This window comes from Platalea leucorodia (assembly GCF_965183815.1).
Source record: "Platalea leucorodia genome assembly, chromosome: 4".
Classification (NCBI taxonomy): domain Eukaryota; kingdom Metazoa; phylum Chordata; class Aves; order Pelecaniformes; family Threskiornithidae; genus Platalea; species Platalea leucorodia.
Window position 1 is genome coordinate 35,175,549 of NC_138826.1, and position 16,998 is coordinate 35,192,546.

The window sequence follows — 16,998 nt, forward strand, 5'->3', positions numbered from 1 at the left end:
TTCTTTAACCTATACTTTTAACCCTATGCAATGAAGAGAGCTGGGTTTCACCTGACTGCCTAAGGGACATGTTTAATCTCAAGGGCAGACAAACTGGTGAGTCGGATGGGTTAAAGTTGGCAGAAGGGAAGGGAGGTGCCTATCCTGGAGACCTGGCTAGTACTTCTGCTTTATGCCCCACCTCCTCCTCAGATTGCCTGGAATTAACAGAGCCACCAGCCCGTTTAAAGCCTGTGCCCACCTGCTGTGGGCCAGAAGGATGGACTAACTGTGGCTTTGGTGGGGAGGAGGCAAGGGTGTTAGCACACACTCCGCAGGGCCCACGCTGTCACATTATTCTCCTTTGTTTTGGGAAGGAGACACGTCAGAAACGCAGCGTCTGTTGGCAGGAGTCCGTACCTGGCTCGCTGCGGGCCTTGGCTTGGAGCTGGCCGCTTTGGCCGGAGAGCTGGAGGCCAAGCTGGGAACTGAGGCTGCTCCAACCCCAACAGCAGCCTGGCCCTGGCCCAGCACAGCCACCAGCGCAGGGAGGGGGAACGGGCTTGGCTTACTGGGGAAGGTCCCTGCCCCTTCCCGACATACCCTCTTACAAAACAGCCTAGGAAAATCCAGCACGACAGTCTGGTGAAGTGAGCTACTCGAAAGGAAGCAATGGATCACGATGAACACAAACACTTGAGTAAAACTGCAGAACACTTGAAAGCATTTGAGATTTCCTTACCATCTTTTTTCACCCAGGACATGGCTGTTTTCTCAGATGTTACTAACTGACAAAATTTATCGCCTATGATATCTAGAATGTATTTAGAAGTTTCTAGGTCCAGTTCATCATCTTCATAGTTTTCATGTGTCCATAAACTCAGTGCTTCGTCATCATACTGATCAGGAGAGGAGAAACCATCTATCCTAACCACTCCGTTCTTACTAAAGGATAACCTAAAAATGAAAGCAGATAGTTTAACTGGATATATCATTATATTCTGTGACTTATAGTTTACTTGCTAATTTATCTTACTACTTATGTCTTACAAGTAAGTTTTCTTTACCTTCTCTACCATCCTGCCATATTTTTTAATTTAGAAATAAATCCTACTGCCAAAAATGGTTTTAAAACGAACAGTAAGGAAGCACGAAAACTAAAACTAACTTTTTAGGCACTTTTTGCATTCAGTTTACTCATCATTTTCTCTCTGTAACATTTATTACTGCTTTAAAGTTACAGACAAGAAAATTCTCTTTTTTTGGCCAAGGTTTGGTTCCACCTATTCCTCACCTTTAATTTTTGGAGTGTCTGTGACAGCAATCACTCAGTCTGACTCATATTTTATAGATCTTTCTATCCCACTGCTCTCATACTCAGAAAACAGGAGTTCAAACACTATATTTACGTCTTTCTAGGTAGAACAAATCACTAATACAAGGTAACTTTTTTGTATCCGCTAATTTGTGACCTTTAAAATAACTACAGGCTTTCCTGTTATTCTACCCGATACCATTCCACTAACCCTGTCTATATTTAGCCTATTTTTAAGTAGTAACAATTAATTATTCCATCTTGCATAATACGGGATAATTCATTATACGTATGTGATTATTCTAATAGTTAAGGAATTTTACAGCAATGCCAGTACAATAGTCCTGAATTCAGAACTAAGTACCAAAAATGATACTCAGATATGTATTTAATGAACAAGAAGAACCGATGAATTTTCGGTTACAATAATGACTTCCAACAGTAGTGCAAACTTCATTTACAATTCAAGCCCTACTATGTAAACACAATGAAAGTAATTAAATGGCTGTAAAATTTTCCACAATATATTCAAAACATTCCAATTTTTAAATTCCATAACTGTGTTTTAAAATGTTGGCAAAACTTTATCACTGATGTTCTCTCCTTTATATAGGAGAAAAAACCCAAAACTCCAACACTGCCACATTAGGAAGCAAATATTCTTATGCAGAAGGTATTCCAAGTCCAACCCTGAAATGATTCCTGTAGGACTACAAAGCCTTGTAACTAAAGCTTCATTATAAAAAATTAAACCCAATCCAGGGAACAATTTCCTGTCCAAAATGAGTTGGATATATACTGACAACACAGCCCACGTGCAAATTAAAGCCGTTGTGTTCTGTCTCGATAGCTGTTCTGCCTGCGCCACACGTGCTACGCTGCATCCTGGGAAATTTTCTTCCCCACTCCTGAGGTTCTCCTTGATTGGACATTAATTGTGAAAAGGGAGGTCACAACTCCTCTGTCCTCAGAACACTCCCCAAAAAACCCTGAGCAGCATTCCCACCACGTACTGGCATAAGAACAATTATGAACTAGTGCAACTCTGTGGTTGTACAACTTGTCCAAAATAAGTGAAGCCTGGCTTTTGAAAATCCCACTTCAAATGTCAGACACCTGTGTAATGGTGATGTGCTGTATTTTCTGCTTGCCTAAAGTACGCTGGGCAGCTGTTCTGATGTCTTTGCTATAAAGCTTTAAACAGGAATGAAGTCAATCCACAAAAGAAATAAGAAATACAAATGTAAATACTGTTAAATTAGATGGTGCCTTTTATCAGGCAGACTGACTGATCTAGAAAAATCAGACAAGCTTTCAAGCATGCAAGTCCTTTGTCAGTGTTATTTTTATAAGTTAAAACTCCACATTGGCAGGAAATAGCTGTACTTACCGCCGAAAGTAGTAAAATCTACAAAATACTGGTGAGTGAGTTGGTTCTTCTCCTTTCTTACTTCTTATTAACCTACATTCTCTGCATTTTTGCAAATTTGGTCCTATTTCAGAGCAAGAATCATCCTGCAAAAAGGACTCTCCCGTTTGCTTCAGCTTCTTTACTTTGCGCCAATCTTTTAACACTGAGCGAGGTATACCAGCTGCAAAAGTAAGGAGAGTTTCAGATGAGGTACTGGCAGCCCTTATTCGCAGCACCATCAGATCAGTCAGCGTTCAACATTTCTGAAAGTACATTTGTTACCTGCATAACATACTTCATTATTACTTCCATTTGTCCGCCTGTCAGCACCGAAGTTTAAAAAGCATAGCTACCAATTAGACTTATACAGGCAGGAGCACAGTTAACTACCTGCTGAGCTACTAGAAATACCTAGGACACTGTATTTTCTCTTATATTAGGTGTATCGTTCACCAAGTATTCCAACTAAAACCATCTTCATAATCTCCTTCTTACAAAACAAGCCAAGAAATACAATACCCCAAGAAAGAACAGTTTGAATTGTTTCAAGTGAAGATGTATGCAAAAAAGGCAACAATTTAATGAACAAAAGCAGAGCTTAAAAAAAAAAAAATCCTACTTCTTCAAAATTTATTTTTGCTGAGGGTTACAGATATGATTACAGAAGAGCAGCTCTATTCACATGTAACTCGTGAACTTAATGTAAAATATCTGGCATAAGGAAGAACAGAATCCATTTATTCTCTGTCAAGTTTGCTGGCTCTGCGAGTCTAAGCACTACAATTCTATTTTCGATATGGAAGTCAGCAGATCCAACAGCAAGTAACACAAGGAGCAAACCTACCGAGTAGTATGTGCAATTTTCATGTACACATTTTGAAACTGAACCATGTTGTTATTTAACCAGGCTTTCATTTTAATGACTTTTGAAAGTGGCACCAGTTTTATCTGCAGATAGATAGGAGTATCTGTCATTTCATCTACCACTACTCTTGAAAGTTCATGTCCTGTAAACAGGGATCTGATGTAGAATGATAGGGAGGTCAGGGTGCTAACTTTGGACTTGGTACCTGGGTTCAGATCTGTATTTTGCTAGAGATGACTTGTGCAAACTTTGCAAGCGACATTTCACGGCCTACAAAATGCACTCCCAACTCATCTGAGGAGCATGATGATAACTGGATTAAAACTTGAGAGTAGAAAAGGCCAAAGTACAGGTTTGCTAGCCCAAAATAATGTTTCCTGCCTTGGAACCAGAGATCCTGGGAGTCATCTGGGAGCTGCTAGAATTCAAGCTCTGTGGGCAGGAACTTGGAAGACCCCCAACACTTGCAGGACTATAAAATGCCTCGCTTTGCAGGAGGGAGCCTTGCAGCCTGGAGCTCTGAGCGCTCTGGCTAGCACACAGGCTCCCAGGGCTTTCCGAAACAGCATTGGGACAAAGCAGTTTTCAAGCCTGGCAGCATCCAGATACCACCCATGTTGTGGAACTGCCACTGACCCCCAGATCCTGAAGCACAATTTCCTGAAAGCTCCTCAAGGTTGATCATGCTTTTGTGTAAATCTTTGTGGAAAGTCCTTCTCGTAAGAAAGTATCTGACCACCTCTCTCTCAGAAATTATAATGAAGCTCCCCCAAGATAAACTGACAGAAGTATCAGAAACACTCATCTATTTAATGGGTCAAGTAAGAGAAATGGACAGAAAGACCCCAGGTCTATTAAGATTTCGAGAGAGGATGGCAAGCACAGGAGGCTGCTACCACGGGACAGGCCCAACCTGTTAATGTGCAGGACGCAGGCTGTGCAACTCACAACAGAACGTAATACCAACTCCTACCCGTTTCCAGACCTAAGTTCCATAATGTATTATCATCTATCATTTCATACTCAGGTACCACCAGCCAAAACAAGAAGTGACTGTCTTCCCTTAAGTTAGCAATCCTTCTACAACAAACCTACAAAAAAATCTTTTGCAACAATACAAAGGTCATAAAGAGCCAACATGTTACACCTATGTATTTACAGTTTACTTAGGAAGTGAAACCAAGAAAGACTTTATAGACATGTTCTCCTTGATCTTCCCTTTAGTTGGAGAAAAAAACCCCGAAACTACTACTACTATCACTGGACCCAAGCCAGAATACCTCAGACAGACTGCAACACTTCCAGCACCCGGTACAACTTAGGCATCAGGTACTCTCAGATACCAGAAGAGTAACTCTATACGCTAGGCAGTGAAAAGACAGAGGATATAATTACAGGGAGCAGTACTCATTTTCTTACTACCTGTACTTACAAATTCTTGCGAAAAGTAATTTAATGGTAGACTTTCTCATACTCAACCCAAACAAAGACAAAAGAATAGTCCTTGGAGAAGAATAAATTGGAATTAAAAAAATAAGCAAAGTTCTCAAATAAAATCCCTCAAGTTGGCAGACCAGTTTCTCTTTTCAGATAAATCTAGTTATAATCTGCTACGTGCTACAGCATTACATTTAAATTTAAATTTGTATTTCCCTAAATTTCTTTATTCCTTAAACAAGAGGGATGTTAACACCATGTAATACACATGCTAGTTAGGAGTGTGAAATGACTCTCCCTCAAACCTTTCATTAAATTAACCAAATCATAACAGAGTGGCATCAGGCTCTCAAGGAACTGCCTCTGGCTTCCTGATCAAAGGATGAATTAAAGTTCAACAATAGAGAATCTCTCCCTCCAGTAGCACTCTAAAAATAAATGCATTAGATCTTTTAAAATATCTCTCTCTCTCTCAATACAAGTGGCACAACTATATGCACCCGTCTGTTGAATTCTGATGGACAGCATAAACCAGTTCGTTTACTGCCCATTTTTAGGCCAAGAACCAGTTTGTTAACGCATATATATAAAAAATGCTGAATTTCTTAAACCAGGATATTTCAAATGGCCTCAAGACAGATAAATCTGGACCTACTCATTTACACAAGCATGCTTTTTAACTCTCTTCCCAGCTATCGGGCACGACAAACCCTCCAGGATTAACACTGTTAGACTTCACATTAGTCTGTCTCTTCCAAATCAGATTAATATACTCACTGCTGTTACTGCCGCTCTGTAACTTCAGCTTGCTTTTTTCTTTGGCACTCCTGCTAAGAACACCATTCGGTTTTACTTCTTCCTCTGTATCGCCCTTTTTTTTCTGCAAATCATTTTGTTTCTTTTTGTAAGTTGGCTTGGGCTGCCGTTTAGTCCTTTGCTCTGACTTGCTCTCGCTTTCATCAGAGTCTCCGCTTTCAGAGCCAGACTCGTAAGTTCGTTTTGCTTTTCTCCTAGGGTGCTTATCTTCCTTTGCAAACTTATCCGCCAAGATTTTACTATCTATGTTATTTTGCAAATCATTTGATGTAGAAGCTATTAAGTTGACAGTACATGGCTTAATAATTTCTGAAACACTGTTCCCTGAATTCTCTTTTTTATTAGTGTTTTTATCTTCCTCCGAATGTCTTGTTAGCCAAGCCTTTTTCAGTTTAGTGTGGTAGTTTGGCTGACTCGTCTGGGAAGTTTGCCCACTGCCTACAGAGTTCGCTTTGTTTATTGTATTACAGACGATAGCACTGTCTAGGGAGAGAGAGGTTGAAAATGTCTGATTTTTCACAGAGTTGGACTCGGTCTCACTGGTGTTACTACTTTTAAACTGAGCTGCAGCCAAGGCTGCCTTGTGCTTTTTCAAATGGATAAAGTCGGTGGAGGTGGAGAATCCCGAGCTGGGCTGAGCAGCGCTGCCTGTCTTGCCAGCGGCGGGTGTAACCGGAGCTGGAGTGCTGACCTTGCATTCCTGGGTCTGCGCCACCGTCTGACTTGCCGCTCTCGAGGCAGTACACTCCAGCGGTGCGCAAGCCAAGACCGTGTTCGATAAGGAGTAAGTCACTTCAGAACTACCCCAGCTTGACACGCTGGTAGTTGTTGCTGCTGATGTGGTAACATCCGTTTTGGTACTGCAGATCATAGTTGTGGTAGGGGTGACAGCACGAGGAACGCTGCCTTGTGAGACAGCTGGAAATTTCTTTTCATACTGTGTGCGAGCACTGTCTGAGTTCATATTTGGCAGAATGATTCTTCCAGTCTCCCTGGCTTCCGCTGTTTTTAGGCAATCTGCTTGATTTGTCACAGCTGAAGATCTCTCACTAACTCGATCTTTGGAAGCAGGCTGCATTACTGGTACGCTATCGTATTTCGTGCTAGAAGGAGGACGCACAATAACAGATGCTGTAGCGGACTGCGACTTTCCACTCATTCTTTCAACGTGCCAATCCACTTTTTCATTATTTGGGGCATTATTGGACTTCCACATTTCTGATAAATTCTGTTCAGAAGTGCCCTTGTAAACAGTCTGAGCTTCCTTAGGCTCAGGTACTAAAGTTGGTGGTTTCTGCAACTCCTGTATTTTGCCACCACCAGCATTAACGGGTTGAACAGGGGTTAGAGTTGGAGGTGAAAGACTGCTATAGCTGCTTTCCTTCTTCTCCAGGTTCTGGTGCACAGGGGGGTGAAACACGGGGGCTCTATGCAAGGCAGGCATACTCCGGAGTGTATTTGAAGACGAGATTGACAACTGAGTAGGGCTCCTGCTGTCACTTCGGAAAGAACTTACAGAGTGAGACTGCACTGACTGTGAAAGCTGCTCAGGTATCTTGCTCACAGAGCCTTCACTCTCTGGTTGGTGCTTAATTAAAGGTGGAGGTTTTGAAAGAGAAGAAATGTAAGAGGGGAGAGACTGGGGACTAGCTGCTGTTGAAGGACAATTAGTTTGCTTATCAACATATACACTTGAAGCTTCCTTTGAGGGGTACGATCTTGGAGGTTCATTTACTACACTGTTAGACAAGGTGGTGAAATAGTTACTCTGCGGCAAACTCTGTGGAACTGAATGCTTCATTTTATACAGTTCTGACACAGAGCGTTCGGCGTCTTTCTCATACTTTACTGAATGGCTTTTGGGACTTGAAGATAAGGATGTTACCCTGGAATAGTTCTCTCTCTCTCCCTCCAGTGCCTTTATTTTAGCTGTAAAAGGAGCAACTTCAATACTTTCTTGGAGTATCCGTCTGTGTTCTTCTTTGTATTTGCTCAGTCGCTCCCCAGTCTCCTGTGGTGGCCTTGGCAGCTGGTTCAACATTGGATCTGCAAAATGTCTGTGCATATGGCTCTCCTTTGCTGTCTGCGTTCTGCTTTGCTCTAGCTCCGTCTTTACTGGTGCAGTTGTAACAGAACGTAAAGGTTCAATAAATGCTTTCCTCTCCAGTTCTCTGTTTGAAAAAGGTTAAGCAGACACAGGTTAGTCTGAATGTAGCGCAACATGCTAAACAGAAGACCTTTCTTCCCATGCTCCGAACAAAGTTATCTATTAACACAAAATAAACTTTTCTTTATATTAGGTACAATTTTCAAAAGTCTTCAGATGACTCAGGAACTCAAGTACCATTCCAAGTCAACAGGGCAGAGTCTGTTTTGCAGCACACTGACAAGCTTTTCTCTATCACAGGCACCCACGTTTACAAATAAACTAAAAGGAAGCTAGAAGACAACATCACCTGCTGAAATGTACCCTCTCACACAGAGTTAAACAGCAAACTTACTCTTTGTGATGCTCTACGATACTTTTGGACAACGGCGGGCTGGAATGCGTTGTCAGTTTGAGAGGCCGAAGGGGATCTGCACTGGACGGTCGCACAGGAATGTGACTCAGTAAACCAAGGCTGTCAGCTGAGGTCACTGGGGTGGGCTGGTGTAACCACGGGCTGGGAGTATTCTGTTAACACCAACCAAAACAAAAAAATAAAATCACATTTCAAAATAACCATGGGACCACAAGAGTTACCCTATCAAGTCCTACCAATGATCAGAGTGAAGTAACGTATTTCAGCATCAAATCACACACAGTAAATAAAATTTAACGTTTTAAGTCACTTTTTGATCAACTGGAACATCTGATTGTACTTCCCCTGGACTTGTAGCATACAAAACAGTTCACACGTTTCAGAAGCATTCTTAGAACCATTTGATTTTCAAGTATTCACCATGAACAGTTAATTTCAGAACAGCATCTCAAGCTCATCAAAATTAGCAAACCAGTGACAGTCTGACAGCACTTAACTTCAGTTACTAGTAAACAGACCATTAGCTCTTCAATGAATTGCAAGAAGTATTTCTTTTAAAAGACAAATACGTTTAGTAGTTCTGGAAAACAATTTAATCTCCAGCTTCATAACATGTCTCAATATAAGGGACAGAAGTATCTCTTTCCTGGATGGTTTCTCTCCTCCCCCCAACCAAGTGATTAAGTATGATAATCCTAATTAATCCGCTTTATTTTGCCAGGCATTTTCATTTGGCATAATTTCATCAGCAGTACACCATTAACACCATAAACGTACACGCCTGCTATATTTTGCAGCATGGCGAATGCACAGTACGCACAATTTTGCGCTGTGTACCTAAATACCCAAAAGGTGAGCAATACCAACCTCCTCGTTTACACACACCATGATAGTCTTAATTTATGAAACTGTTTTTTAATTGACTACTTGGGTAAGTTTCTATTTTCATATCTTCTCTGAAACTTGCGCAACAACTCTGCAGAAAAGACCAAGAGCAGCTCTCCGCCTCTCTCCCCTTTCCCTCTCTCCTCCGAGACATGCTTATGAGAAACACGCGCGGCGGAGTGGAAAGGCAGGGCACCCTGTTGAAGAGGTGCTCAAGTGCTAGGGACGAGCCAAGAAGGGACGGGGACAAGAGCGAGCAGAGCTCTCGTGCGCACCCCAAAGCCCCTCGGTGCTGCTCCATCCTTAACTCCTGGCACTACCCAGAACTTCTTCTCCTCCTCTGCTCCTCACCAGCCCATCCCTCTCCTTCTCCCCAGTCTTGGCGACTCCCCGTTGAGAACTGCTGCAGCAGAAGGGGAGCCAAGAGCTCTCATGACACACGCACACAGCACAGAATAGATTTGCAGGTGCTACAACTTTGAAGTTCTGATTTCTGTACTTTTGAATATTTAAAGCAACCGCTTGGGTTTGCGTTAACAGTTTTAGCGCACACGTTTCCTAGGCCAGAAGTTCCCACGCTGTGGTGAGTTCCCACGAATAGCCTGTAAGCTGTATTAAAGTATTATGCAAAAAAGGCCCGTCACCTTCTCCCTAGAGGAGCTGGGGAACATCTGCTTGAGCACCAAGCGTTGCCCAAACAGCTTCGTGACTCCACCTGCAACCATCTACGGCCCAGCCCAAAGACGGGAGCTGCCACAGCCACCTGCAGATGGGTAGGAAAAGGTGGGCTTGGGGGCAACGCTTCCTTCAGCACACAGACGGGGCTCAGCCCTGAGCCGAGGGTGGCCGCTGCTGCTCTTACAGCTGAAACACAGACCCCTTTCTGCAATCGTGGCATCCGTACAAACTGACTTTGGAAACGCCCATTCTGGGTTTCTAAGACGTATTTAAAAAAGGCCTCCAGTGCGAGAGCCAGAAGACAAGTCACCACAAGACAATTGCCACATATCAACATAATTAAAAAGCTACGTGCCTCAGTATGCAGGGCTGCATACTTCAGGCAGCCAAAGTGAAAACAGTCTATCATAAGTTCTTCAAAATGGACTTCAGCATGGGGTGGAGCAGGCAGCAACATGAAAAGATAAATCCACCTATAGTTTTCTCTTAGGCTTTTCTTCTCTGCTGCGTTTGACTCAATCACATTTTAGATCAAACTGACTTCATATTACAAGGCCAACTCAAACTGACTGTTTGGGAAAGACTTAGCCACAATGGTTTGGCTTTTCTCAAGAATGAGGCTGAGGAAGAATAGCTTTCCCCATGATGAAAAAGAAAAAATCTCTATAACCATTCAGAAACTCCAAGCTTTGACGCAAAGGCTTACAATTTGGCAGAAGGACCACTGTCAGCGACATGCCTTTTGTGGTCCCTGTGAAAATCTGCCCAAATTAGGCCAAGTTGTAAGCCTCTAAAAATCAGTATGCACATGCTCAGCGGAGGTTTGATTGAAGCTGGCAGTAAAGCTCTCCAAAGTTTCTGTCTGCGCTACACATGCTTCATCTTACACTGTTCCTCTAAGGTGCCTGCAATGAGCATGCCGTATCCCAAGCCTGCAGGAGCTGAGAAAACTTTTCCTGTAATTGCCACGTCTGCCTGCCAAACACCGCCACCGCACTGGGCGCTAGGCTGAAAAACACAAACCATTTCTTCTGAGACTTCAGTGGTTATACACAGCATACAAGACAGAGGAATCACCCTGACTTGAATACAGAGGAGTAGAAAGCAGATGGGAAGGCAGGGATGTGTGTCAACAGGAACAGAAGGGGAGAAAAAGATATGCCAAGAGAGGGTACACAGATAGGTGTAAAGACAAGAGAAATGGGTGTACAGTGCAAGGAAGATTTAAAAATGCTAGAGTATTTCTCTTCAGAACTTCCCACTGGATTTAGGACTCCTTCTGTCTCAGCCTTTCTCCATTATTTAGCAAGCATACAGCAAATTTCACTGAAAAGATGACTGTCCTACCTCTCCTAGTATTTAACTTACCTAATGGTTTTCATAGTTTGAGGTAGCAAATATTCAGCCAGTGAACTTGAGGTTCCAAAACAGCTGGTTGACCTCACTTGGTCATAAACTAAAACCATACATTTTGTCTTACTTTAAAATACTTCGGAAATCAAGGTCTGAAAGAACTCCCTACTCACGTCCACTGTGAGACAGCGGTACCCCTAGTTAGTTCTGTGCCTACTCAAAAGCCCCACCGTCAACGCACACTCGGTGCGATACAAACTACCGAGTCTGTACCTAGAAAACCACTACTGGGAGACACCAGCCCCAGCTAAATACTTCATTAAGAAACGAGCACGACTTACCCTTCTCAAGGAAGCCTCCGCGTTAACAGGAGTTTCTGGGTGGACCCATTTGGAGGAGGGCAGACCGAGTCCTGAGTAAGCATGTGTTCCGTTTGGATACTGCCAAATAATTGGATAAAGCCCTAGCTGATTATAGGAAGCAGAAGGATGAGCTTGTCCAAGAAGATGTGGAGACTGGTGTTGTAACATCTGTTGCTGCTGCTGGTGTGCTAATGCCAAATGGCTTAAGCTGCTAGCATGAGCAGTCTCTAGTCGCGGATGGCCACCCAGCAAGGAGGCAGCAGGCACTCCGGGTAACACTGCAGGAAGTAGATGAGGGTGATGAACAGAATGGTGAGATGCGGTACTAAGGGGGTGAGTGTTAATAGCGGACAAGGGAGCCTGAGCTGAAGACCCAGCTAGCAGATGGGATGAACCAGTTAATGCAGGATGATGAGTGTTTGGATTTAAACAGGTTCGGTGGGATGAGGAATGCAGAGGATAATTATGCTGATGCAAATAAGGTGAAATGTGATTAGTTCCTGTTTCTTGTCCAATCAGAGTGGGGTCCCTGTACACCGTGAAATGTTCATTCTTGTCAATGATAAGAGGACTTTTAGTAGCTTCTAGAGCACTAACTCTAGCTGGAACCGGATGAAAACTAGACCTAGGCAAATCATGATCAGTTTTATTGGCTGACCTTGTTAATCCAGAGGCATGGCTGTTTTGGGAACTAACCTTAGACTTCACAGTATCAGAAGATTGGGTGAATTTAGGCTTAACATCAGGTGACTTTGTTTTAGGATGATCAACTGAAGCACTAGGTTTTGACTTCACAGAATCGGGGACTGGACTTTGTTTATGCAGTTTACTCTCTTCTGCTAGAGAAGCTACATTTAACGAAGACATAAACGAGCCATACTGCACTTTTTCTTTTTCAGGATTTAAGTGTTCATTTACTGATAATGTTTTTACAACCCCAGGTTGTATCAAATCCGTTTTGTTAACAACACTGCTAACCCAACTTTGATCAGCTTCCTGTTTTCTTGCTTCAAGGAAATTTGCATTTGCAAACTGCTGTTTTAAATCGCTGCTGTGAGACTCTATTTTCTGAACCGTTTGCAAACCAAAGGTACTTGCAGCATTATCCTGGCTCTCCTTTTCGGAGTTGTTTTCATTAGTAATGTCAACAACACATTTCGGAGTAGGAGGTCTGGGTACAAATTGCTCATTTTTTACTTCCGCAGTATGATGTTTTTCTGCATTGCACTCTTGAACATGTGGATCCTTGGCATTCTGCTCATAAGGTGTTGGCTGCTCTGCTGCATGGAGTGAAGATTTTTCCTGCTGATCTAAGAAGGATGACTTCAGTCTTTCTGTCTCTTCGTGTTTTTTATCCTCCCGTATTTCATCCCATGGAGACCGTCTGTCTGTTAGTGTCTGTTCTACTCCCTCAATAGTTTGGGATTTTCCTTCTTCTCCATTTATCTTTGAAGTGTTCTTGCTTTTTAACTCATTTTCCGAATTCTGCTCTGAGGACGAATCTGTCAATCTTTTATTCGAAATTTCTGAGTCACTGCTCTCAGAGTAATCTGAGATATTGTCTGTCCGCAGTCTCTTCATATTTAATTTTTTTTCATCCTCTTCAGGTTTTCTTCTTTTACTAAGGAAGTGTTTATTTTTGTTTTTGGGATTTTCTGTAAAAGATAAAAACATGTCTATCACATTTTCAGTCTAATATTTTAAGAAGCTCTCCCTCCCTTTCCAATAATTGCTTTTACCTCCTCGACCTATATAATCATATCTTTCTTCTTTCATCTTCTCTTCATCAGGCATGCTGCTATCAGAGCCTTTCCTCTTATTTGGCCGAGTATTCCTCTGTTGCTGGTGCTGGTGAGAATTCTGTTTTGGTGCTGCAGTTTGGGAATTCATTGCTGGTCTGGGACTATTTGCTTGCGCACGGGTATAATGACCCTGAAAATAATTTTGTGATTAATGGCCTTAAATGCAATTTTAATTAGCAACTTTAAACATGTATTTTTAATATTCGCAATATACGAAAATACTTAGGTAAAAAGATAAATGTATCTACGTGGACTGTGTTGCTGTTCTGGTTGGAACGAGACCGTCGGCGTGAAGTGATGCCAATATTTTCACCTTTCAACAAAGAGTGAACAACATCATCTAGAAAGGTCATCTGAACCATAGAAGGATCAACATTCTGAGGTTCTAACACCTGGTTTATTAAAAAAAGAAAAAATAATAATCAGCAGATGTTCAGACACTGCCCAATCTGTATTTTCTGTATCGCTGTTCACCAGCCTATTTTGTGTGCTAAAGACTAATCAGAGAAAAGCCTACTTCATCCTGACAAGCAGAATTGACATATGACTCTCAACAAAGGCTGGGAATAGCGTAAAACCAGAGCATTTCTGTCTTTACATATCACTGTAAAAATAACTTTTTATTTTGAAGTACCCCACCACCACTTCCTTCCCCTTCACTGACCTGCAAATTTGTAATTAAAAGACACTGAGCTCTTCATAGAGTAACGCTTAAGTAGCAATTACAATATACAAATATTTTGTAAAATTTATTTAATATACTACAAAATAACTGCAGAAGCACATTACAATATTGCTCCCAACAGAAGCAAAACTGCTGAAAGAAAGGAACCAAAATGACTGAACAGAAGAACTCTAAGCCTGGCAAAAGTGTTACTAGTGAGGGATGATATTTCAGAAAGAAGGAAATGCTAACCAGATCTTTAATCAATGTGTCACAAAGTGAAAAAAATAACGTTTGGGGAAAATTAATTAGAGCAAATTAAGGGAAAGAATGTATTTGAGCATTAGACTGGTCTTAAATCTTTACTGTCACACATGATTTTGTCAGTCATTTCAAGGCAGACGGGTCATTCACTATATTAACGTTGAGTCAGTACTCTGGTCTCCTGAACTAGAATTCATTACTGCCACTAAAAATGCCAGCATTAATTCTTTTTGTAACATCAACTTTAGAAATACAACTAAAACCCACCACAGTAAATGTAAATTAGGGCTGCAGCAAATGCTTAATCCAATAAATTGCAGAAAGTGGATATTTCATTTGCTTGGGAGAAGTAATCACTACTGCAGTGCTGAAAGATTTCAGCATTGAGAAAAGAAATTCTCAAGAGAGCTGACAGGGAAGACCAGTTCTTAAAACTAGATCACTTCACTTCAAAGACTTCACTAGTCAAATAGCGACAGCAGAAGAAAAGCAAAACTGTAGGACTGGTATTAATCATATCATTGCACAAACGTTCAGCTTCAGGATGGTTTTAACTGCTAGTCCAATGCAAAGTCATGCTGTAGTTTCAGCACGGTAATAGACTTGCCCTGCCGGAACTGAACAACTCAGTGTATTTCAGAGTACCACAGAAAAACTGAAAAACTCCCAGCACGTAGTTTACCTGAAGTATCACATAGCAAACTCACCTGGTCATTCATAACAACCATAGTGCGGGTGAAGAGATCATGATGAGTAATGATACCAGTAAACCACTGGGTGGCAGAATCTTGTCTGTACACTCTCACCCTATAACCATTTAAGGAGTACGGACCTTTAGAAGGGGAAGAAATAAAAAAGCCATTGAGGAATTCAGGAAAAAAAAAAAAAAAAAAAAAAAAAAGAGTATAAATGGGATTTCCTGGTTTTTTAACCTTCACAGCAAACATGTAGTGCGCATGGCACGGACAGCAAACTACAGGCAATTCTGGCACAGCACTGCCTGTGGATTTTACTTTTTTATTCAGGAAGACATTTTGAAATGCAAATGGTACATTTAAGTATGCTTTAAGGTCAATTATGCTAACATTTTCAACATACAATTTTCTTATCTAACTAAATCTTTCTGCAACCATGATGACAAACGATGGGAAAATTCCTGCCTACGAACAGCAACCATAAAAAAGTAATCTTAAAGGCTAGAAAGTGGCAGCAGCAGGTTATACAGAAGCTATTTAACAGGCTAGTCACATGCCCAGATGCTTTGCTGGCGAAAAGATTTACATCTTGGTGGTTAGGCTCTGCATCTGCCAAGTCTTTCCCATAAGTGACCACAGAGTTTCTCTCCATTACAGCAGTCGGAAAGGCAGCCGAATGATCCCGTCCCTGCTATGGCCACAAAGAATGCTCAAAAACACACACGCTATGAAGACTTTAGCTCCCGTTTTCAGATATATCAACTGCAAAGAAACCCCGCAACACTGTACCTTTGTGAAGATCAGTTTAATTCGCCTCGAAAAGCCCATGGCAGTGGGGAGACAGTATGATACAGTACTTATTTTATAGTTGGTTTCAAGACCCAGAAATTGAGATTCACCAATTTTATTCATGTTCAGTGTCTCATTTGATCACTGGGACCCTAAGTTTCATCACACTTAAGTGTTTGAGTGACCAAGCAACAATGCCACCGAGTTCAGTTCCTACTGTGTGGGTTTCACTACTTCCACAACCAAACTCCAAGTCAGGCATACGGGGACAGAAGCAAAACCAGTCAGTGACAACCTACAAAAAGCTTGACTTAAATGATTTAAGAGTGCCTAGTTGCTCAACCTCACAGGCAAGGCCAGAATTCCCCCGTCTTTCCTAAAGATCGTTTTTTTCCCAATCCCTGCCCAGTACATTAAGTAAGCTCAAACATCTGCAGCCAACAGGCCAGGGACCTCGCAGGTGACAGCTTTCTCTAGTAAAATATCCATATTCACATGACTGTGTCCATTATACTCTCTGCATGTGAAAGTGTGTGATCATAAGGACTGTGTTTAACGTCAACATCTGAGAGATCAAGAGAAATGCAAAAGCAGTAATAATTAGACATTTCCAAGTGGTCTTCGGGTTTAATTTTGGAACCTTAGCCTTTTGAAACACCTTCTGCATGCGATTATCTAAATTTTAAAACAGCTGGGTAACAGAAACACCATGCAACGGCACCCTTCTTTCACCCACATTCACAACATTCACTGCACAACTGAAACCTCGAGACCCAGTGAACCCTCTGAGCTACCGGCGTCGACTCATCCCCAGAGCACATTTCCAGCTGCGCAGACAAGGGTCAGAAGTGCGCCAGCACGGGCACTGCCAATCACCAATACATACGGGCAGAAAAAGAGGAAGAATCTACAAGCTTATGTCTCACATTCCTGGTCTTGGACGAGACAGAGTTCCCGTGGGGACACATTTCCTGATGGCTTCTCTCCAACCCTTACTCCATATGCCCCTGCAAAACGCCTCCAGCTCAGCTCCCACACTTCTGGCTGTCTGACCCAACCCAACATGTCTCAAACTTTTCATGGCTGTCCCAAAGCTCTGCCTTGTTCAGACATTCTCAGTAAAAGTCTCTTCGTGCAAATTTCCCATTCCTACTTTCCTAT

At 42.0% G+C, this 16,998-nt stretch overlaps 1 protein-coding gene across 12 annotated transcripts in view; it reads right to left on the reverse strand.

Moving 5' to 3' along the window:
* The window catches only part of JMJD1C (jumonji domain containing 1C), a 63,669-nt gene that overhangs the window by 20,550 nt on the left and 26,121 nt on the right, over window positions 1–16,998 (reverse strand). For 10 of the 12 annotated variants that reach the window (XR_014227970.1, XM_082310110.1, XM_082310111.1 and 7 more), the window contains 8 exons: window positions 15,061–15,185; window positions 13,674–13,817; window positions 13,363–13,555; window positions 11,603–13,278; window positions 8,325–8,497; window positions 5,785–7,994; window positions 2,685–2,886; window positions 722–936 (listed from right to left, as the gene is read on the reverse strand). Coding sequence is in view for 11 of the 12 variants with exons in the window: in XM_082310110.1 (XP_082166236.1) it covers window positions 722–936; window positions 2,685–2,886; window positions 5,785–7,994; window positions 8,325–8,497; window positions 11,603–13,278; window positions 13,363–13,555; window positions 13,674–13,817; window positions 15,061–15,185 (4,938 nt within the window). In the remaining variant the exon portion in view is untranslated. Of the gene's footprint in view, window positions 1–721; window positions 937–2,684; window positions 2,887–5,784; window positions 7,995–8,324; window positions 8,498–11,602; window positions 13,279–13,362; window positions 13,556–13,673; window positions 13,818–15,060; window positions 15,186–16,998 lie in introns of those variants that run through there. The other 2 variants (XM_082310102.1, XM_082310104.1) reach the window with 2 other exon arrangements.